A 22,622-nucleotide genomic window follows, 5' to 3' on the forward strand; every position below is an offset into this window, starting at 1 on the left:
TGACGGGCGGGCAACAATGCCTGCGCCCCCCATCTCACAGCACCGGGGAGATGGTGTTCACTTCTGCTGGCGCTCCGCCCCTGGCTCGCTGGGGTCTGACTGCCTCCAGGGTCCCAGGACCATCTAGGACAGCTCTGGGAGTGAGCTGTTGCCATGGGAACCTGTGATGGGCAGTCAGGAATCAAGGATCTGGGGATTTAGGTTCCTTCTCTTGTGGTCTGAGGAGTGGAGGGCGGAACCAGAGTTTACGAGGTTCCATTCTCGGGTGCCCAGTTTATGGGGGCCCCTTCTCCCCCTACCCGTCTCTAGATGCTAGTTCTTGGTTCATGATGAGTTAGCAAAACCTCAGTCTTAGGAGGAGGGAAGTAGTTCCTGAGCGTTACGAGTTCAAAGGAAGTGCTTTTTGACTTGATCATCATACTTGGTTTCCCTCCTTTGGGGAGTGGGGTAACTTAAGAGTTCTACGTCTTACTTTCTTTGTATTTATTTTTCGCTTCTTTTTGTTTCCTTTGCATTCTCTTCCTCCCTCCCCTAGCCCACCCCCATAGACCTTTAGTGACAATGGGATCTGGGCACTGGAAGAATGATGACCCTTCTTGTGAAGTCCAGTTAATAGTGTAGGCTTTTACACTATTAAAAGTGCCCATGTGGAAACTCACTACATGGATATTCTATCAATATTAGGTGCAAAAAAATATTAGGAACGGTGAGTCTTAGTCTTCTTTCAGTTGGTAGGAGCTACTTTAAACTATTTTACTTTTCTGCCTCATCAGCTTCAGCATTTATCTGTAAAATAAATAATGGTATAGACTCTCGGCCCTTGAAGAATAAAATACAGCGTATCAGTGTTTAACCCTTGCTATGTATTATACAAATATCAGTAGTAAGTGCGGTTTTTCCATGTCCTGCTGTGGAGAAGTAGACTATTCACAGTTAAATCCTCAAGGTATGTGAGAATCGAGTAATCCCAAAAACTGTGGTGAGGGAAACATGTATGAACCAAAGCCCTCTTTTGGATTAACAAGTGTAGTATGTTAGGTGACAGTTCTTACCTGCCTTATGCCCTTTCATCAATATGGTTTCCAGAATCAACCTATACATGCCTACCCCAAGGTAACAGACAACATAGATTTTCAAGATGGCTGACTGGAGTCAAGGGCAATGGAAAAGGAAAGTAAATTGTTTTTTTGTCCAGGACTTTGGACTCTGTATCTCTGTGCCCATAACTACTCAGTAAATAGATGTAAGATAAATAGCAGTTGGACCTGGGATTCGAAGTAAAAAAACCGCTTTGGTAAAATCTGGGCTATCAAATAGTGTTTGATTCACAAGTCAGGTTTCGTCTTGTCATTCTAACGGAATAGAATGGCTAACCCTAGACAACCTGAAAATCTTAGCTTGTTTTAGAATGTACCATAACAAACCTCTGCAAAAAGTAGAATCATGGTCTGTTTTAGTTGATTTCATTGAGAAAAAAAAATCACTCCTAATATCTGTAGCTTGGAAGAGGCTAGCAACTTTACATAGTTGTGGACTCTTAGGTTCATTTAATTCCAAAACCTAGCTGAATTTCAGCCACCTGAAGAGATTTTTAGAGATCCAGATATTCAGGAAGTATGGCTCTGGGATCTATTTTCAAAAAATCTACTGGATAATTTTTCAGCATTGTTAATCTAACTACTTGCTATCATGGTGATTGATTTTCTTCATATTTTTATTCAATAATTATGGTAGAAAGACAAGACACATCAGAGAGTTGGTTTCACATCTTGGTCGCACACCAGGAGTATGACCTTGTGCGCGTTCCTCATCGTTCCTGAGCCCCAGTCTGCCTCTGTGATGGTCTTCTAGCTCCCACGCTCACCAGTGCTCTGAATTACGAGTTTGGGCTGAAGGACCATTAGCGAATGAAACATCTTGTGACATTGTAGTTCTCATTGCATAAGACAAAGGTAATAAACTATGAGAGCAGAAGCAGAAATGGGCACATGCTTCAGTTTGTGGACCTTCTTAATTGAAAATTAATAAATAAGAGAAAGCAAGCAAGCAAAGATTTGTTTCCAAATACTATAACCCAGGTTTATCAACTTTCTCAAAATTTTTTCCTGTTTATGTTTTGAGGTAGTTGAAAGTCTCATTTTAAATGTTCTAGTTCCTATGTTGATTTGTTTTTTCTCTGAAGAGGGAACTTCATCTCTCTCTCAACCTCTTCCAATATCCTGTGCAACTCTGTTCTTCACACTTGCCTGTCATGCTCTGCCTCATTCCCTTCCCTTCATCTAAACCCCTTCTCACTTGTTTCCATGCCAACCCTTACTTCAACAGCAGAAGTGGTCCTCAAGATGCCCCTGCCACTGCCATGGACTCCAGCATGCTAGGGTCGTTACTTGTGTACAAGTGTCTATAGCCTCCTTTCCTCCCAAGGTCTATTTGGGGATTGAAGTTATTTAGGTTTGTATCCATTTCGTATCAGCTTTGTGCTTGATATTTAAGCACTGTAAATTTTGAACATAAATGAAATCCACGTTTTTAAACATTTCAAGTACTTTGTCATATTCAGTAATCTAACGATTACAAATTAGAACTTTAGCCCAGCTCTAAGGAGTGTTGGGATTCCTTGAGCCTAGTACCTGATAGCTATAAAATGGAGAGGCTTCCCTGATTCCAGTGCTGTAGCACTGCTGGGACTTATAGGGCGGCTCTGGACCCACCTGAGCTCTGGGACTCACTCTGTCACTGTCATTTAACATGGTCTCATGTCCCTATGACTTATTCACTTAGCTTCCAGGTCACCCCCCTTTTGAGTATTTCTATTTGAATGATCTTAAGTGGCAAATACTTGTAAGGTTTTTTTTTTTTCTAATATATTACAACATTGAAAATTGGAGATAGATTCAGGAAACTTAACGGGCCAGTAATGCATTCCTGTTTTCTAAAAGTATAAGGTTGAAATGTTAAATGAGTTGATGATGGTCTTAGAACTGTAGTATTTAAATGAAAAAATTATCCCATTTCACTAGTGATTTCTGGCCTTTAAAATTTTTTTAATGAATGGTTACAGTAGAAATCTCCATTTCATATCTACTGACCAAACATATCTCAGAGAAAGTTCTCAGTCTGTTCTGCACTTTCTTCATCTTAATCATCCCACCCTTGATGAGGGAATTTAGTTCTAAACTTGAATCTATGCACATAAAATGAAGGGAACATTTGTAAGTATCTCTGGGGAGCCACCCAACCAACACTGATAGCCCTGGAGTTGGCTTCAGATCTGAACGATACAGTCTCTGCACTCATCAGGGCTCCAGCAGTGCCTCTGGCCTTGCTAGGTCCATCCACACCCTGCCTACTGGCCTTCTTACAGTCAAGGATAAGCCTCTGCGTGAAATGAAATGGTGCTGGCTGACCCCAGAGCCAGAGAAAGGAGTCGTGGCCGTGCTTGGCCAGGCCCACTCCATATCCCAAGTTAAACAACATCCCCTATTAATCAGTAATGACCCCTGCCTAATAATTTGTTCTGTTGGCTTGGCTATTTAGTATTCAGTATTCATAATATTCCAAGTAAATTTTTCCTCTCCTTTTCCATCTCTGCCCAAAGAATATTTAGTCTGATTTTTGTGGTATACCCAAAATAAATAGATCTATTTTTTTCTAGATTAATTTTAGGTCCAGTTTAATATTGGTACCTCATGTTAATATAATAGTATACTAACATTAGTATACTCATGCTGGTATACAAGTGGGGGAAATAAATGTTTATGTATATGTAGATATGTATGTGTATATGGTTGTATACACATATATATGTATATGGGAGCTCTGGCATTTTATGGTAATTACTTGTGTAATTGGTCTATTTGCAGATAGAAGATACATATGTATATACATATATATATATGTGTTTTGAAATTGATTAAACTTGGTAAAAGTTGATTCAAAATTTAATTCTCTAAATCTCAGTTTAATGTACTTTTTGATGTATATTCAGTGTTATATATAGCTAGGAAAACCTTTTAAAAAAACTTATGATTTACATTGTGAAAATTCTTGATGTAATATGAACCTTAGTAAAAATAAAATGTATTCTCTTTTTTAGGTGAAGGCATCCTCTTACTACAGCCTGGAAAACATGAATTTCCATTTAGCTTCCAACTTCCATCTGAGTAAGTGAAACTGTGTAACTGGGGATTTCCTTTCCCTGCAACCTGTCTATCCAGTTGTATGGGCACCAAGTACCTTCTGACATTCAGGTGTGCATGTTTATCCTGAATAACCGCTGAGTAGATCTAACCCCGCTCACCTTTTTTTTAAAAAAAAACAAAACAAAACACCCAACACTTTAAGGGCTTTTCCCAGTTTTGTTAAACTGAGAAACAAAGTTAAAAAGTCATCTCTTTGGTTTATTTCAGACCTTTGGTAACCTCATTCTCCGGGAAGTATGGAAGTATTCAGTACTGTGTGAGAGCAGTTTTGGAACGACCCCAGGCACCTGATCAGAGCATTAAGCGGGAACTCCAGGTCGTCAGTCACATCGATGTCAACACACCAGCATTACTAGTAAGTTCTTCCTTCTTCTCTTCCTCCTTCCCCTTTTCCTCCTTCCCTTCCATCCTCCTTCCTTTCAACTGTGGTCTCTACATTTAGCAAGTCTGGTGGCAGCCTGTCCTGTCACTTTCCGATATAATCTTATAACCCATAGGCATTCACTATAAATATGTGATTCTAAGTTGGGCAAATTACAAATTGTGTGTGTTAGTACAATTGATTGTGTCCCTGTTGTTCAGGGCTTCTTTTGCCAGAAAGTTACATGGGCTTAAAATGCATTAATAAGGCTTAATAATAATAATGCACACACACAGAGTAGTTACTTTTCCCAGAGCAGCCACATTCACAGGGCTGTGGTATTCTAAACTCTTCGCTAATAGCAGGTTGAGGAACAGTAATTATCGAAGAGTATTAATCACTCCCAGCCTGTTATTGAAGCTCAGGCCATTATGCTGTGTCTCCTTGCATTTTGCATGTCATTTTCTAACATTAAGTAAGTGCATGCAGCTGCTCTGGAGACCCTTTCACTTATCATTTCCTTATGACAGATTTGGCCACATTAAAGCATTGAACTTCTAATAATCACCAGAAATACTGTAGGCTGATAAGAAAGATTAGGCTATAAGTAACAACAGAATAGGCAAGATGGGAGTTAATTAGCTAGATTCTTTTATCTAAACCCATATTATCAAAATAATATAAAATTATACCTTGTACTTTCATGATAGCTACTAGGACCTAATGGTTCTTCATTTAAATATGAATGAATGATTTTTTACTTCATAATTTAAACTTTCCATCATGATACTGATGTTACAAAGATATATTTTTAGTATTGGAGGTTTCTCTTTCTACCCAGTGTTTTTAAAGATCAGGAAAAGAAACAGGAGTTAAAAGTTGTTTAACTCTACTTCCACACAAAAATGAAATAGAATTTACTCTGATGTTCACCTTTAGATTATAAAAATGTAACAGATATGCCCTAGTTGCATGGTCCCTTGTGGCCAAAATCGTACAATAGCCAGACCCAGCTGACCCGGCTTATAACTATGACTTATCACCTGCTCAGCACCTATTTTGAAAATTGATGATGCTAATAACTGCTTTGTGTTTCTAAAAACTACTTGGAATTGGGTGGTTAACTAATTCTAAACTATTTATGGGGCCATTGTGGCAAATAATTTAAAGATTTTTTATTTTTTGGCAAAAAGAGATACTATTTGTCCTTTACTATCCTTTTATAATTGAAAAAAATATTGCAGCTTTGGGTTTTACAGTGAACTTTTGGTTTGTGCATCTTGTAAACTGAGCATTTTAAACAGTATTTTATAATACTGTTTTATAAACAGTATTATATAAGCGTCTTGTATCACTTATCTTGCTACTGTAGAATAGAAAGTGGGGTGGTGAGTTCAATAACCCTTTAGATCCATTACACTAGGTGTGTTATTACACAAAACCCAAAAATCATTCTAAGTTAAGGACACTTGAAATTTCTGCCTAATAATGCATTTTGAAGTAAGGAAAAAAGGCTGTTTCCTTATTCCACATTTTAAATGCCAAGACAAAAAGAACATTCTGATTATTGATTTTTATACCATTTCTCCTTTTCCTGATCTACACATAGTCTTAAAAAAAAAAAGTAGTTCTGTCATATTAATAGGTACTACTACAGTTTTTGGGGTCTTTTGTTTTTTTTTTTTTTTTTTTTTTTTGTGGTACGCGGGCCTCTCACTGTTGTGGCCTCTCCCGTTGTGGAGCCCACACTCCAGATGCGCAGGCTCAGCAGCCATGGCTCACGGGCCCAGCCGCTCCACGGTATGTGGGATCTTCCCGGACCAGGGCATGAACCTGTGTCCCCTGCATTGGCGGGCGGACTCTCAACCACTGCCCCACCAGGGAAGCCCTCTACTGCAGTTTTTTTTGTTTTTTGTTTTTTTTGTTTTGCGGTAAGTGGGCCTCTCACTGTTGTGGCCTCTCCCATTGCGGAGCACAGCCTCCGGACGCTCAGACTCAGCGGCCATGGCTAATGGGCCCAGCCGCTCCATGGCATGTGGGATCCTCCCGGACCGGGGCACGAACCCATGTCCCCTGCATCGGCAGGTGGACTCCCAACCACTGCGCCACCAGGGAAGCCCTCTACTGCAGTTTTTGATTGCTTTTTTAAAGGATGGTATATCACTTACCAGAAACACAGTGAAAACATAGGATAAAATAGAATGATGTCACCCTAATTTGAATCTGAAAATTCATCTTAGTTTTCCTGAAAAGGGAATGATTTTTAATGCTTTGTCTTTAAGTATTTTACCTAGTTTGTCGCAGGAAGATAAGAAAGGTTGATTTGTTGTTTTTTGGAAGACATTGCTGTACAACTGTTTAATAAAAAATGATATAACTTTAAGTTCTATGAGTTTTCTAGACCAGTTTAATTATTTTTATTATTTGAACTTTTCAAGACCCCTGTATTGAAAACGCAAGAGAAAATGGTTGGCTGTTGGTTTTTCACTTCTGGTCCAGTCTCACTGAGTGCCAAAATTGAAAGAAAGGGATACTGTAATGGTAAGCAAGCTGTTTAAAAATCCAAATGCAAGATTCATTCATTTTATTAGCTAATTGTAAGTGATTTTTAATAGTGTTTTGTAATTTACCAAGGATATACTATTTTAAAACATGAATAATACAGTTGTCTGGTTCTAGTATAAATAATTGATATTTAAACATTTGTAAATAGATGAGCGGATAACAATAATCCTGGTATTTCTGACTTTAGTCCTGGTACTTTCGTAGCAAAGACTAAAACCAGTAGAGTGGGAAAATGCCAGCATTTTATTTTAATGTTGCAAAAAAATGTTCCAAGCAGTGTTGCTCAGACGAGAGCTGTTGTCATATGAAAGTACTGTTAGGCATTCTGACTCCATGCTGGCAATTCAAATATATGGGAGGGGCTAGAATGTAGAACATTGACACTCTTAACAGTCAGATTGATATCAGAACAACAATCTGTGAAGGGCCCAATTCCATCCAGTGGATTTGGCCCCCACTCCAGGGTTCTGGCCTCTTGGAAATGAATATGGTATAGAATAGTATGATGGTGGATGTATAATGTGGGTGTAAAACTTGCCTACTCCATCCATTGCTTTAGTTGTGTTTATCAGTTCCTAAAATGGGAAGACTTTGTTCTTCTGTTGGGAAGATTTTAATTTGTTAGGCACTAATGAGTATGTTAGTGATCTTCTGTACTTAACGTAGTACTGAATCATTTATTTGTATGTCTTCTCTTAACTTTTATAGATACTGGTCATTTACAGATCTTTAGAATTGGAAGCCTAATATTGCTACATTAGAAAAGTGAATCATGTGATAGTTAGAAAACAGTATCTACCACAAACTGCCATAAATTTTCACTTCTCTGACTCAGATTTGCAATATAAGTTTTCTGTGAGGCTTCTCAACTTGTTAAAGCAGTGTTGCCACATTTCAGCTTTCATCAGTAACAGCTTTGTTCCACTGTGGAGAGAATTTCCTCAAGGGTCTCTGAAGGTGTTTCTGTTTTCTTTTTAGGAGAAGCTATTCCAATCTATGCAGAAATAGAGAATTGTTCCTCTCGTCTGATTGTTCCCAAAGCTGCCATTTTCCAGACGCAGACATACCTGGCCAGTGGGAAGACAAAGACCGTGCGGCTCATGGTGGCCCACGTGCGCGGGAACCACATTGCCTCCGGGAGCACCGACACCTGGAACGGGAAGACCCTCAAGATCCCGCCTGTGACGCCGTCCATCCTGGACTGCTGCATCATCCGAGTGGACTACTCCTTAGCTGTGAGCACGGCGCTTGGTGAAATTAAAGACGTAGCATGGAGCCATACCTGGTGCCGTGTTACTGAGAAGATGTACCTTTAATACCCAGGAAAATGTCATTTTATGTCAGCATTACAACAAATTGTGGAATATGTGAAGATTGGCCTTTGTTTTTTAATCAAAAACTATCCCCCTGAGGTATTTAATTAAATAACATGGAAGAATGAAGGTGCAGTAGGGCTGCTATATTGAAGACATAAGTAACTTTCTATATTTCTGTGTAAGCTGTGCTCACTTACAATGAAGTGTATTAAGGCCACACTTCGCCATCACAGAGCGTTCACTGTATTTCGTGGGCTCTTCATTTAGTTCTTCATTTTATTCATCAGGACAATTTACAGTTGTGTTGGGGGTGGTAGCAGACAACAAAAGCATTTTTTCTATGAAAAAATAATTGGGTTATTTACTATGAGGTTTAACTTACATTTGTGCCTTTCTCTCTCTCTCTCTCTTTTTTGTTGTTGTTTTGTTTTTTGGCATATTAGGTGTATATTCACATTCCCGGTGCTAAAAAATTGATGCTTGAGCTGCCCTTAGTGATTGGCACGGTTCCATACAATGGTTTTGGCAGCAGAAACTCCAGCATTGCCAGCCAGTTTTTTATGGATATGAGCTGGTTGACACTGACTCTGCCAGAACAGCCTGAAGGTAAAATGTTTTGAGGTTCTTTCAGAATGCAGTTTTACACATAGAGTACGTAAGAACAGGACGTATGAGATAGGAAATGCTCAAATGATAATTACTGCTGCCACTACAACTATTATTACTCTTTTTATTACTAAAAATCATCAAACATATTCCCAGAGGGGACTTTGAGAGTTTAGCTTATCCAATACAATCTACATCTCCTGATTCCTATTTATAATAGTAGAAGAATGGAAAATAATCAGAGTAAGAGTATAGTGTGTTATGTTGGTGTCTTCCGTAGCCACATTTCAATGATTTTTTTAACCTAGACTAAAACACACACGTCTCAAAGAGAATATAAATCAGTGTTAATAGTACTTTAATAAAAGCAGGATCTACTGAATGTTTTTTTGTTGTAATGGGCACAAAAACTTCCTGCTTAGAGGAAAAAATACCAATGTGTTATCTTCAAATTAAGCTAAGTTTCTTGTTCCTGTAAGAGTTCAGAAGAGAGTAATGTAATCAGTTTTTGCCTGGATTTCTTAGAGCCAACTCCTTTTTTGTTTCAGCACCACCAAATTACGCAGACGTGGTGTCGGAGGAAGAATTCTCTAGACACGTTCCTCCTTACCCTCAACCCCCTAACTGTGAGGGGGAGTCGTGCTGTCCTATGTTTGCCTGCATTCAGGAATTCAGATTTCAGCCTCCGCCTCTTTATTCAGAGGTAAAGCAAAAGAAAATTAGACTTGTGTTGTGCTGTTTGTAAATAATCCTCTGTGTCTGTTTTTGACTCCCAATTAGTAGAGGATACATACAAAAAAATTTTACGATGGTGATAGATTATCACTGATCCACTTACCACATTTTGCGGTGTTTTCTTGGTACTCTCTATCATACATGTAGAGTACCATGGATTGCCTTTAAGGCCATGGAATACAGAGAACTTAAGTGGCCTACTGGGACTTCTTAATAATAGGCTTTAAGCAGTTTGGCTTATGACCATATAATTAGAAATAGATACTAGAATCACATTAAAGAATGCTGCAGTAGTAATCTTGGTCTGCTCGTTTTTGCAGGTTGATCCACATCCTAGTGATGTAGAAGAGACCCATCCTGTTTCCTTCATTCTCTGAACATATTTCAGAAATCACTGTGTTCATCACCAAATTAGAATGTTGGTTCTTTCCCCCTGTCTTTTTGGGGAAGAGGGAGGGAAGATTAGCTTAAGAACATAAATAGACATCAAGACTGAAGGTGATAGAAATTAAAGAATGCGTGAACTTTCCAGTGGGCCAACAGGATTGTTGCACAAGTTTGTGATGTGGTCTTGTATCCCTTTAGAACTATGGGACAAAGATGTGAATAGTCACAGAATGTAATGGAAGTCCTGATGGTGATAGAGTAAGTGAAGAGTGCCTATGCTGACCCAAGAGAAAGTTGCCTGTAAACAGTGAAAGCACTATGCGAGCATATCTTTACAAAGGTTTCTCAAAGTAGAACAGATGTATCCTCAGCTTTAAGGCAGTATGGACGCATTGGGAGGAGACTTGATTTTGGAGAACGTAGCAGCACAGGGTGTGCATGAACAGGAAAGGGGCCCACTCTAAATTAAACATGAAGCGAGACCCTCTGGTGTCAGGGTCTTCATGATTTCTAACCATATTCCATAGGACTGAAGTCCTTAAAAGAATCCTTTTCGGAGGTCATGGTCTTATGAGGTTCTAATAAAGTAATACAGTTTTCACTCTTTTAATGGTAGTTTAAGAGGTAGTTTGTAAGTTGGCTATACAGTATTACGAAACCAAGAAAGAGTTCCTTCCTTGAAAGGCTTGTCAGTTGAAAGGGGAAAGGTGTACTTCAATATGAAAACACATTTTGTTGAACGTTGCACTTCTTATCCTCTTTAAGTACTTCAGCAGAGTACATGTTTGATTTTCCTCATGTCTTATTTACCTAGGAGCATATTAGAAAAAGACAGGGTTAAAAAAAGAAAAAGAAAAAAAAAAGCTTGCATCCTTAGGATGCCTTGATAACTGCACAGGGGGAAAAAAGGCCTTTTTTATCTACCTCTGGTGGGGTTATCAGAATCAGATATATTTTAAAACTCCAGGCCGGTGAAGTCTTCTTTGGAGTTTCTGCTCATTTGCAGTAGCAATCTCATCTCTCCTATCCCTAAACCTGAAACTGGACCAAGGGCAAAATCTATAAGGTTAACATCAGTTGAAAGTTAATATGTGTATACCAAAGGGTATTTCAAAATAAATGCAAAATCAAGGCAGAAATACCATTTTCCATTTTTTTGAAAAGTCATATAAACTTAATTTCTGTCAAGAGACTTAAGTCTACTGATGGCAGTCACTGTGTTCATTGTTATTCCAGTTCTTTAGTAATTCTGTTTAAACTGTGATTTTTTTATTGTTTTGGTGCAATATTTTATTATCCTTTAACCTCAGGATATTCAGACCAACAAGATTGTGTTGCTGCTAAAAGACTGAGCAGTGTTTTTACTGTCCCCCTGTCCCCTCCTAGTCACAGTCACATGTTTGCTTGTTTTTACTTTAATCTGTTGGTTTTGTGAGCTGAGAGCATTTCTGTACACTAAGTAGAAGGGAGGTAGGGGTTCCCATGATAGAGATTTTGGACCAGCCCAGTACTTTGGTTTTCTCCATGTCCTGAGGGTTAGATCTGGAAACCCTGGTGCTTTCCATGCAGAATACTGTAGGACGATTAGCTTTTCTTTCAGTCAGTATATTCCGTTAGAAATAGAAAAGTTTTAAGGTTAAATTTTGTATGTAAAAATTAGCTGGACATTTGATCAGGGATTTTTATACAAACATTAGGTAAATGTACGCTTTTCACCCTTGGGTATACCTCTCTTCTCTGTAATCACATAAGTATCTTAAGCCGTTCTTTCATCTTTTAAGCCACTGAATGAAAATCACAATACAAACTGTTGTACCAATAATCGTGGTACTGAAATTGTCACAAATCTTTTTTCCCTGCTTTGGTTTTTTGGTGATCTTTTATTTTGCTTTGTTTTTGTGTGTTAGCTATGTGCTGTCTATACAGTTTTATTTTTACTTTAAAAAAAGATCACCTTCAGCTATTTCTTGACCTCTGAGTTGCAGTTTACATGTTTTGTCAAGACATTTTCCATCTCCATGATACCAAAACAAAGTAAAAGAAACAAAACAAAATGGTATGAAGGAAGAGAAAGTTTAATTATCTATCTGGCTGCAAGTAGAAAAGCAACTGCTTACTGGAATCCTTCAGTAGGATCGTTTTGTCACCTTTTTTAAAGAAATGAAGTGCACCTACCAAATTAAAACAAAGCTGATTTTTTAGCACTTACGAGAATAGCTAAAAGGTATGATTTGCCTTATTGAATTGATATTGGTATGTCTGACCTTAAGCAGTAGGTTGAAACTGCATACCTTTATATAATCAAATTATTTGATGAAGGTAGAAGATTCTACATTGGAACAGAGAATACTTGGGAATGAAGGTAATAATTTAGCTGCTATTTGCTTGTTTATTCTCCTCTTGCTTAGTTTGCAAAGAAACTGTGGCCTTAGAATTTTCTTTTTGATGCAAAAATTTTGAAATTGAGAAAGTGCATCTTTTGGCACACAAAATTCTTCCATGGGCAGAACTTTACCTTCATGTTTTTGTTTTGCACAATAAGAAACTCAATAGGCAGGGGTTATGTTTTTGATAAGTTAACTATGAAAGCTTTTTATTTTTATTATAAAAATGTAACAGTTTAACCCGGGGGGGGGTGGGGAGATTGTATTTTGTACTGTTGTCTGAACCCCATGGGTTCCTTTTGTTAATAAAATGATTACACTGATGCTGTGAGTTGCTAGTTTTGTTTTTGTTTTGTTTTTGTAAGACTATGACTTAAATTGTTACAGACTTAAGGGAAGTCAATACCATGAGACAAAATGTTACTGCTGTTAAGATCCTTTTGTAAATGTGTGCTATATCATCAGACCAGGCACAGCCCTGGTGGATTCTGAGCCTGTTTTTATGATGGCCTCAGTTTCCCCAAAGATAATCGGTTTTTAGCATTCTATGAAAAAGAGTAGTTGAGATGAGTGATTACGCTTAAGCTATATTGGTCATTGAGAGAGCATTATCTCCATTTATTCTCAAATAATAATGACCACTTCTTTAAAGCTTTCTGAGTTTTCATGTTTGTTTGACCAGAACCTTTCCAGGATTGATTTAGTAGGTCTGGTGGGCAGTCAGTGGACTCATACCGTGAAACACCTGTACGTAAGCCTCCCCTTTCCACGCACATACTCAAATGGACAAAAGTCATATATTTTGTACAGGGAATATGTAACAATATGTCATCTCAGGAAAACTGCCTTGACCCTCTGTCCTGGAAGATTTTAAACCTTAGCTAAGTGGTAAAAATTAACCCAGGTAATTTACTCTCCAGGTTTTTATAATGTGTGAGATGATGTTAAATAATTGTCTTTTCTGCATTCACATTTGCAATCAACATAAATCGAGATATTTGTCTCATGCAGTAAATATCGAGACAAAATTTGTAAGATTACCATTAAAGTTTCTGTAGTTTGTATTGCAAAGTTTCAGGACATGGCAGTCTGGGACATAGCCCTTATATTACAAATGGGGATACCAAAACCCAGAGGTGTAACCTGAAAATTTGGCCTACATTCTTTGTAAGATTCCTGCTCACTCTAAAATTTCCTGATTCTACTACAACTTTAATAGAAGTTATGGAAACAGGAATTGTTTTAAATTACATACTTTAAGACTTGGCAGACCTGAATACTACTAAGCATATACTAAATCAAGAGTCTTCAGCATTTATATCTAAAAGCCCTGTCTCCTAAAAGGATACCAGTCTTTGACTAAATTGCTTCATAAGTATGTTTGATTGGTAGCTAGAACCCTTTCTTCAGCAGAGGCATTTGTTTCTAACTTTATAATTTGAAATAATTATAGGATCACAAAAAAATTGCATTAACAGTAACAGAGAAATCCTGTGTACCCATCACCCAGTCTCCCCCAACCATAACTATAACACATTATCAATATCCGGAAATTGACACTGACACAGTAAGAATTAACTAGAGTTCAAGCCTTCCTTGGATTTCACCTGTTTCTGAATAAACTCATTGTTCTCTTGCATGTTTTCCTATATAATTCTATGGCATTTTATTACATGTCTAGGTTCACATCACCACCACAATCAAGATAAAGAACTGTTCCATCACCACAAAGAAACTCCCTTGGGCTACCCCTAGGCAATCACACCCTCCCCTTCCCTAACCCCTGACTGAACTGTTCTCTATCTCTGTAATCTTGTCATTTTGAGAATGCTTAGATAAATGGGATCATTAGGTATGTACCTTTTGCAATTGCCTTTTTCACACTGCATAACACCATTAAGATCCATGCAAGTTGTACTTATTGATAGTTTTTTCCTTTGTGTTTCAGCTGCAACATTTCAAAAGAAATATATCGGCTATTACTTAAAATGCCTTCTTGCAATTTTCAAAGAAAATATGTAACGTGCACATGATACCTTTGTAAATATTGTTTTTACATTTGAGAACTACCTTTTATGTAGAAAATATTTAAATGCAGGTTTCCACAAACTTAGGGGTCATTTTCAGCTTGCCAAAGTCCGTGAAGTCTTCGAAGATAAATACAAAAAAATGCAAGGGCATTTGCTGCCCTTGGTTTACTCATTTAATAATATTTCCCTAATAGCTCTCTACTAGTCTTGTACTGTCTAGGGGAAGACTTTTTCTTTAAAAAGTTATTTCCTGGTACTATAGCTATTTCCCACTGGGACCCCAGCGCCGTATCTATTTAATGACTAAAGGACATAACGTGTTCCAAAACAAAATGCTAACTTTACATATAGGAACTCCTTATAATAACATAAAGATGTCCATGTTTTTTTATTTTGTCATTTAGATGCCAAAATCCATCTGAGTCCCTGAGATAAGCATTCTGTATATGAAAGCTTATCTGTATTAGCTTTCACTCCAAATATTCAGTTTTGACTGGTTTATTGAGTTGATTCAAGTAAAGTATAAAGGTTTATGATCTATAGTTAATTAGCTTACTTCAAAATACGGTGCGCACATGCGCGCGCACACACAACGGTTTCTTGCCTGGAAACTTCCCTCTGCAGGCAAGATGGGTATCAAAAGTTATATTTATGTATCTGGGAACTCAAAAGAGGGCACATTACCATCACCAAGTATCCCACTACTAGAAGACAAAGGGTGAGACTTCTTTTTGGTAGCTGATATACTGGTGGGCAGTAAACAGATAAGGGTAAAGGAAGCTTTCAACTAAACAATTCTATGTTTCATAACACACCCTGAGTCACTACAGTTCGGGAAGTTGAAAGCAAAACCCTACTATTGAACCATAATAGTCCCTGGCGTGATTCAGAAGGATCCAGGAGCCCACGTGAGAAAATGTAAGAAGCTATACTGAATATTCACTATCTGAGAGCTTCACTGCAGATTAATTTTAATAGTTTCAAGAGAGTTAAGATTATGGAAAAACAGCTTAGGAACCTATACACTTTTACAATTTTTTTCTCTTGCGTAAATTAAAACATAAGTACATGTATGTGTATATATAGGAGGAGTATAATACCAAGCAAAATCTCTAGTTCACCTTCTTTAGGAGAGGACGAACTCAAAGATTCCTTGTAAATCTCTTAAGAGAACATACTTCTACAGAGGTGGATTTCAAAGCAAATCTCAGTGTTTATTATTCCATCCTCACTTCAACATCTGGCTCTTTTAGATAAGTGCAGAATTCTAGGTACTAAGGGAAACTGTAGCAACAAACACCTACTTTTATCTTATCTGACATAACAAAAAAACCTCCATAACATGTCAAAAAGATAAACGCATAGGGCTGCAAACACCAACTCCTCTAAGAGAGTGGCAGGATCACATCTGATAAGTGTGATGTTTTTATGAAAATTAATTGCCTTGTACTTGAAACTATTTTAAAACAACCAGCTCCAGAATTGTCCTCCCAGAAATAAAACAAGAATAATCCCTGATGCCAATGGGAAGATGTTTTAAATGGTATCTGCATTGAACAGAGGGATTTCTTAAGGTCTCAGATTTGCTTCTGACCACAATACAGAAGTCTTACAGGGGAGAACTGAGTTGGTGGTAGCCAGGCAACCTGCATGTTTTTCCAGCCTCTCCCAGTCACAGATACCAGGTCTTTGACCCTTCAGCCTTAGCCTGGCTGGTTCCAAGATAAACTGTCCCTCAGCAGGCTCCAAGGCAGATGCTGGGAGCTGGGACGTGTCTCATTGCCCCAAGTCTGCTATGACCTGGCTCACCCACCTGGCTCAGCCATCACCTCTTGCTGACTGTGTAACTCACACGTAGAACTTTACAAGTGTTCGGAGGGAACACTTCCCCAGGCAGCAGCCTGCAGAGTTGAGACCCAGAACCTCAATTCCAACACCAGGACCCCCACAGGGAGAGGAAGGTACAAGAAATTCCTTAAAACAAATGATAAATCAGGAGTGGCTGCCATCAGCAAAAGTGAGGGCTCCCCATATCAGATAAGTTCACTGAGAGGAAATTGTCTCTTTTGGTGGTTGGTTTTGGTTTGGGGTTTGGGTTTTGGTTTTGCACCTGATTTTTGTGAAGGAAGTTTATACCTCGGGAGCTTCTCCTCCCACCTAGCCAGAGCCTCAATGCCCTGCCCAGTGATTGCTTGTCCTCGCCCAGGGGGAACAAGTTCTGTTTGCCCAGGACTTTCCCCACGTCCCAGGACCCCTTCAATTGCAGACAAACTGGCACAGTTGGTCACCGTAGCCCTGCCCCACTATCAGGGGGAAACCTGCTCTACCCCCCACTCCCGGACACACTACTGCAGGCCTTCACTGTGTCTTTGTCACTGTCTCTGCCCCTCCAGCACCAAAACCCTCCTACTGTCACCCAACAGCCCCGTGCAGCAGAGTGCCTTCCCCAAATGAACAAGGACAAAGAAGCTCAGGACATTTAAGCCATTGGGATTTGGACCGGGACCCCCTTTGAGGCCAGCCGGATAGCTGGTCCAGACTCCACCTCTCCCATCTCCTTCTTCTTTCTGCTGCGGAGGCCCCAGCTAGCCCAGGGCCAGCCTCTGGGCTCCCAGGGACCAGGGCCTGGCTCTGAACCATAGGTCACACCTCTGCAAGGCAAGTCACTTCCTCCCAGGCTTTGAGCTCTGTGCACAGACCCACATGGTCAGAGGCCACAGAGGTGCCCCTCATGCTGTCTTCTCATTCTCTCTCTCTCTCTCTCTCTCTCTCTCTCTATCTCTCTCTCTCTCTGTCATGGAAGTATACTATCGTCCTGTGAAAGGAGCCACATCCTAACGGCCTTCTGGAGGGGAAAGGATGGGAGGGAGGGCTCAAGGCCATACATGACCATTCCTGCCACAACATAATGGTTGCCTGTGCCACTTCCATCCTTGGTTTCAATCTAATTAGACAGAGCTAATGAGTAGGCCGCAATGGTGCTTGGTTCAGCTGTTCCACCAGAAAGGAGGACCTGATTTCCCAAGAGCTTTGGGTCCCTTTCTTCCTCTTGCAGCTCTCTGGGGTGAGCTGGGGAAGCTGTTGCATAGGAGGAATGATCACTAAGTGCCATGGCATAATTGTGCTCACAGGACGTTTGGAACTCCTCTCTGGAACTTGCTCTCAGAGCCTGTGGCACAGTGTTCTTAATATCTTTATGGAGAAAAGTCTTTATCTTTTGAGATTTGAACTGATGTTGTGAGACTGTCCAAAGATCATCCAGAAAGTAGCCTGGAGTGTGAAGCTGAGTGCTGGGTTTGGGGGCACTGATTAAACGGGCTGGAGCAGAGGTGAGGGACAGCAGTGAGCAGGGTGTCCTTTTGGGGTTTGACCAGCTGACTCTGAAAAATATGTCCAAATGTAATACCTTATTCATGTTTCACCTTACCTGGGTGTTCCCAGGTCCCATCAGCCTGTAGAGGAGAACTAAGTCTCATGAAAAATAATATTCCCGAGTCACTGACTCTTACCCCAACTGGCTCTTCAAAAACCTTAGATTCTTGCCAAGTCCCTCTCTTACTCCTAGGAATTTCCCAAAGTCCCCATGAGTAAGTCCCTTCCCACAACGCTGGTGTCACCTGTGATGCTCTGAATGCTTCTGAGGTTGATTTTTACCAAGTGGAGAAGAATGATTTCTGCCGTTTTGTAATTTGTTTTGTAAGAAGCCACCCCCAAAACAGCTTCTTGGGCCCCAACCTATGGCCAAGTTTCCATCAAAGCTGCAGTTTTAGTTTTTGATTGGCATATGTCCCTCTCTGTAACACCTGGATGTGCAATGTTGGGACCAGGCTGCTGGCACAGTCAGGAGACCCATACGCCTCACAGCTCTGACATTGGACCAAATCTCTCTTCCCTGGTGCCCTCTTAACCAAGGATGGGTCTTTCTCCGCCCCCAGAAGTTCCCCAACCAAATCCCAGGCCTCTGCTTCCACCAGTGAGCTCTGGCTCGGTGTCAAGCTGGGTCCCTCCATCTGCACCACGATAGGCAGACAGTCACAGAAAAGCAGGGTGAGCCAGAGCATGGCTGCAGGAGGGACATAACACCCAGCCCCCAGAGGTGCCACCTGCCCCAGAGCCACAGACAACCAGTGGCCCCTTTCAATGAGAGACTGGGCAGAGGGACACACCAGACTATCCATAGGTTCTCTATCTGAAACACCTGGAGCCCACAGGTAAGCAGGGGACAGAGGACAGATGTAGCTTTTGGAGGGGGAAGGGTTTCTGAACACATGGGTGACTGCCTGGTGAGGGCAGGTCCAGGGGTCCCCAGGCCACTAAGGGAAAGCACAGGGTCACTTGCCAAGTGCTGTCAACAGGAGGGAACCAGGTACTGACGTGCCCACAGGCTTGCTTTACACTTCATCTCAGTCCTCACTGCCCTTCCCACAGTGATGTGGGCCCATCAGGAAGCCTCCAATTCCCAGCTTGGACAGAACTGTGATAGAAATGCGGCACTTATAATAAATCTCGCTGATGTAACTTTTTCCCTGTCTCCTTTTCACCTATTTGGCTGGGGTTGAGGGCCTTAATCTCTCCAATGAGCTTCTCCTATAAAAGGCCTCTATTTGTGCTCAGCACAGACTCAGAAGCCCAGGGAATTTTTACATTTATTACAGAAGGAGGCAAGCATCCATTCTGCCTGTTTCCATTAACACACACTGGCAATTAATGTGTTTGGTTCAAAAGCCTTCAAACATTTTTACATCCATTTGCACATTTAAATGGCTCTATATAACAGTCAAGCAGGTGGTTAACTATATGTATATTAAATTCACAGAGAAACTGGTAATTTTCAATTATAAATGTCAGTTCACAGTTTACATGATAAGAATTTTTTGAATAGACCCATTAGCTGATTTAGTTAGCCAGGGTTTTTATAAATCATGGTTTATTTGCTTATTCTACTTATAAAGGAGGAATTTTCAGTGTTCTCCCATGAATCAATAAATATTTACTTTGGTCTTTATTTTGCCCAAATGCCAAATTTCACAATGAATGAAATATCATTGGGGTTTCTTAAACAGCTGTTGGAATGCGGCTGTTTTATTAGTTGTTTTGTTTAGTATTATTACACAGAAAATGGTTTAAAAGTTTTATTCATTTGCTATTAATTTGTTTTTTATGAATAAAGTCAAAATAGGGCTGAATCGCAGTTCCTTGTAATTTTACAACGTATTGTACTTCCCTAGTAATATGTCTTGACGATAGAAATTTCCAAGCCCATGAAAAGCTGTCCCATTTCTCTAAATTATATCCTTTAAAGCAAAACTCTGAAATATATAGCACTGGCTTACACATAATAAAATTTGATGATTTTGTTACCAGGGATAATATTTCTCTTTTCTAAGCAACAGAAATAATTTAAAAGCCTCTCATTTGGCTTTTACAGCACAAAAGGCAATGTGAGACACCAGATCTGGGGGACGGGTGGTGTGGGTAGATAATGAACTAGAGCTGAGATGCTCAAGGTCACACTGAGAAATCCCCTTAACACTCTCTATCCTTGTGATTCCCTCTAGTCGTTCCTGGATCTCTCCTTTAAAAGCATGATCAGGCAGAAACTTTTCAGCCCCAAAACATGTAAAGGGGACTACTGGAGGATTTTCAGGTAGTTTCCAAAAACTTGGAACCCCAGTTTACATGAACTCCCATCGAACCCTATGAACTCCTTAAACAATGTAAGAAATAGGAAAGCCCCAACTTGCTTCCTGTGAGTCCAGCCCTACAAGACACAAGAAGGACTCTGTGACTGGGCTTGGCCGGTCTCAATTCTCATGACTAATACCTTCAAGACAGGCAACTCATAAACACAACTCGGAGAAGAATCTCTCTGAGTTACTTAGCTACGAATGAAAAGATAATGAGGGCTTCCCTGATGGAGCCATGGTTAAGAATCCCCCTGCCAATGCAGGGAACATGGGTTTGAGCCGTGGTCCGGGAAGATCCCCCATGCCTCAGAGCAACTAAGCCTGTGCACCACAACTACTGAGCCTGCATGCCATATGCGCCTAGAGCCCGTGCTCTGCAACAAGAGAAGCCACCGCAATGAGAAGCCTGTGCACTGCAACAAAGAGTAGGCCCTGCTCGCTGCAACTAGAGAAAGCCCAGGTGCAGCAATGAAGAACCAATGCAGCCACAGCTAAATTAATTAATTAATTAAAAAAAAAAAAAAAGATCGTGAAAGAGAACATTAAAAAGAAGTATTTTATCTCAGACCCCTGGGAAAGATTACAAACTATTCTGCATCCCATAATAAGCTGCCTCATATTTTGAAGAAACATAAACTTGTTATTCTCCTTTAAAAGTTATCTTCTAAAGGCTGTCTCCTGTTAGCTCTTGAATAAACATTCACTGAGGGTGACATAAACCTCAGTTCTGACTTTGGGTAGGTTACAAAGGTTTGTAAAGTTAAGGAAAGAGGTTCTCTGTATGTTTGAGTCCAGTGAGGTTATCAGGTGGGATATTGTGGCAAAAAGTGAGATGCTATTCCTGAAACAAATGTTTACAGGTGACTGAAGAACATTTCCTGGAAAGAGAGATAAGAGATTGTTTTTCAAGAGAGAAAACAGATCAAGTCAGAGAATTATCTAAGAGAGAGGCAATACCAAACTGAATCTGGGACTGGGCTTTAGCTCCTGGCTCCACAAGCATACAAACTTAGGCAAGTCACTCAACTTCTCTGGGCCTCAGTCTCCTCATCTGAAGACACGGAAAGCATAATACTGTCTCAGTGGTCGTTTAGAGAAATAATGGGGTAGCATCTGCAAAGCATAGACCCCATAAAATATGAAGCCAAAATGGATGTTCAATAAATGGTAGATGAATCCAGAAAAGTTATGTCATTCATTTGCTTCAGTGATGAGTTAAATTTGATTCCAGGGAGATCGAACATCTGGACTCCTCCTCTGCCCCTCCCTGAACTGCACTGCCTACCCTTGAATTCCAAAACAAACCCTCTTTTCCTCTCCTACAGCTGTTCTCCAGTGGCCAGTGTAGCCACCACTTAGGAACCTGGTGGCCAACTTCAACTTCTACCAAGCTCCCTTAGCATGCCACGTGGACAGAAGATGTCGATGGGACCTTGGGGAGAGTTTTTTGTTTCTTTGCTTTAATTTCTATGAAAGACTCAGCACTCAACATTGAATTATCAGCAGTTGATATGCTTTCAGCCCTGGACGGAAAAGAAGAAAGAAAATAATACAGCGGTCACCTTACAGGAGAAAGTATTTCTGCAGCAAAATTGAAGCTTTTTAAATAATGTTTTTAATAATGTATCTGGATTTTCAGAAACACTTTAGGTATGATTTGGTATAGGTCAACAAAACCCCTGCTCATTCCTTTTGAATGAGCAATAAGCTGGAACATTCTGGAAGTAAACATCTGGGACCTGGCCAATCCTTGGGGCAGGTTGGTGTTTGGCAAACCTGAATTTCCATTGAGTGACCCATTGTGTCCCCCGGTCATGAAAGTTTTACATTATATTTAATTTTTAAAACTATTAAGTCTTTCTAGTTGAGAATATAAGAATAAAATAAAAACACTCCCAGTCACCACCCTTATTTTGTTATAAAGTTAAAGATCCCGGTGTGGGTCTCCTGAGGGCTTGCTCCCTCTCTCCATCCAAGAGGAAACCAGGTCACCAGTGTTGTGTGAATATCTTGTCTACATTTTCATAATCTTGCTACATCTCCCCCTCCAAAAACAGCATAGGGAATGGCTGTGTGGATGTGTGTGTGGATGTTACACATAAATGCAGTCAAACTATTTTAGAGCTCTGCAAGCAGCCTTTGTCAGTCTTTATCATTATCTGTTCTGTTTTCAGTATCTATGCTTGATGAAACGTGGAGCAGGCTCATCGTTTTCACACGTTTATATTTCACTGCAGGAATATGCCATGATCAAATTGAAACATTTAAAAAAAAATTTTATTGAAATATAGTTGATTTACAGTGTTGTGTTAGTTTCAGGTGTACAGCAAAGTGATTCATTATACTGAA

The 22,622-nt window shown here is 39.9% G+C and overlaps 1 protein-coding gene across 3 annotated transcripts in view; it reads left to right on the plus strand.

Annotated features, from left to right (window-relative positions):
- The window catches only part of ARRDC4 (arrestin domain containing 4), a 13,394-nt gene extending 514 nt beyond the window's left edge, over positions 1-12,880 (plus strand). Inside the window, exons 1-8 of one of the 3 annotated variants that reach the window (XM_024732066.1) lie at positions 661-706; positions 4,097-4,163; positions 4,410-4,557; positions 7,002-7,104; positions 8,107-8,363; positions 8,888-9,050; positions 9,599-9,753; positions 10,106-12,880. In XM_024732066.1, coding sequence (XP_024587834.1) covers positions 7,029-7,104; positions 8,107-8,363; positions 8,888-9,050; positions 9,599-9,753; positions 10,106-10,162 — 708 coding nt within the window. In that variant the 5' untranslated portion in view covers positions 661-706; positions 4,097-4,163; positions 4,410-4,557; positions 7,002-7,028 and the 3' untranslated portion in view covers positions 10,163-12,880. Of the gene's footprint in view, positions 1-660; positions 707-851; positions 1,953-4,096; positions 4,164-4,409; positions 4,558-7,001; positions 7,105-8,106; positions 8,364-8,887; positions 9,051-9,598; positions 9,754-10,105 lie in introns of those variants that run through there. The other 2 variants (XM_024732065.1, XM_024732064.1) reach the window with 2 other exon arrangements.
- The last annotated feature ends 9,742 nt before the right edge of the window (positions 12,881-22,622 follow it).

The sequence above is a fragment of the Neophocaena asiaeorientalis genome, unplaced genomic scaffold (assembly GCF_003031525.2).
Source record: "Neophocaena asiaeorientalis asiaeorientalis breed wild unplaced genomic scaffold, Neophocaena_asiaeorientalis_V1.1 scaffold362, whole genome shotgun sequence".
NCBI lineage: Eukaryota > Metazoa > Chordata > Mammalia > Artiodactyla > Phocoenidae > Neophocaena > Neophocaena asiaeorientalis.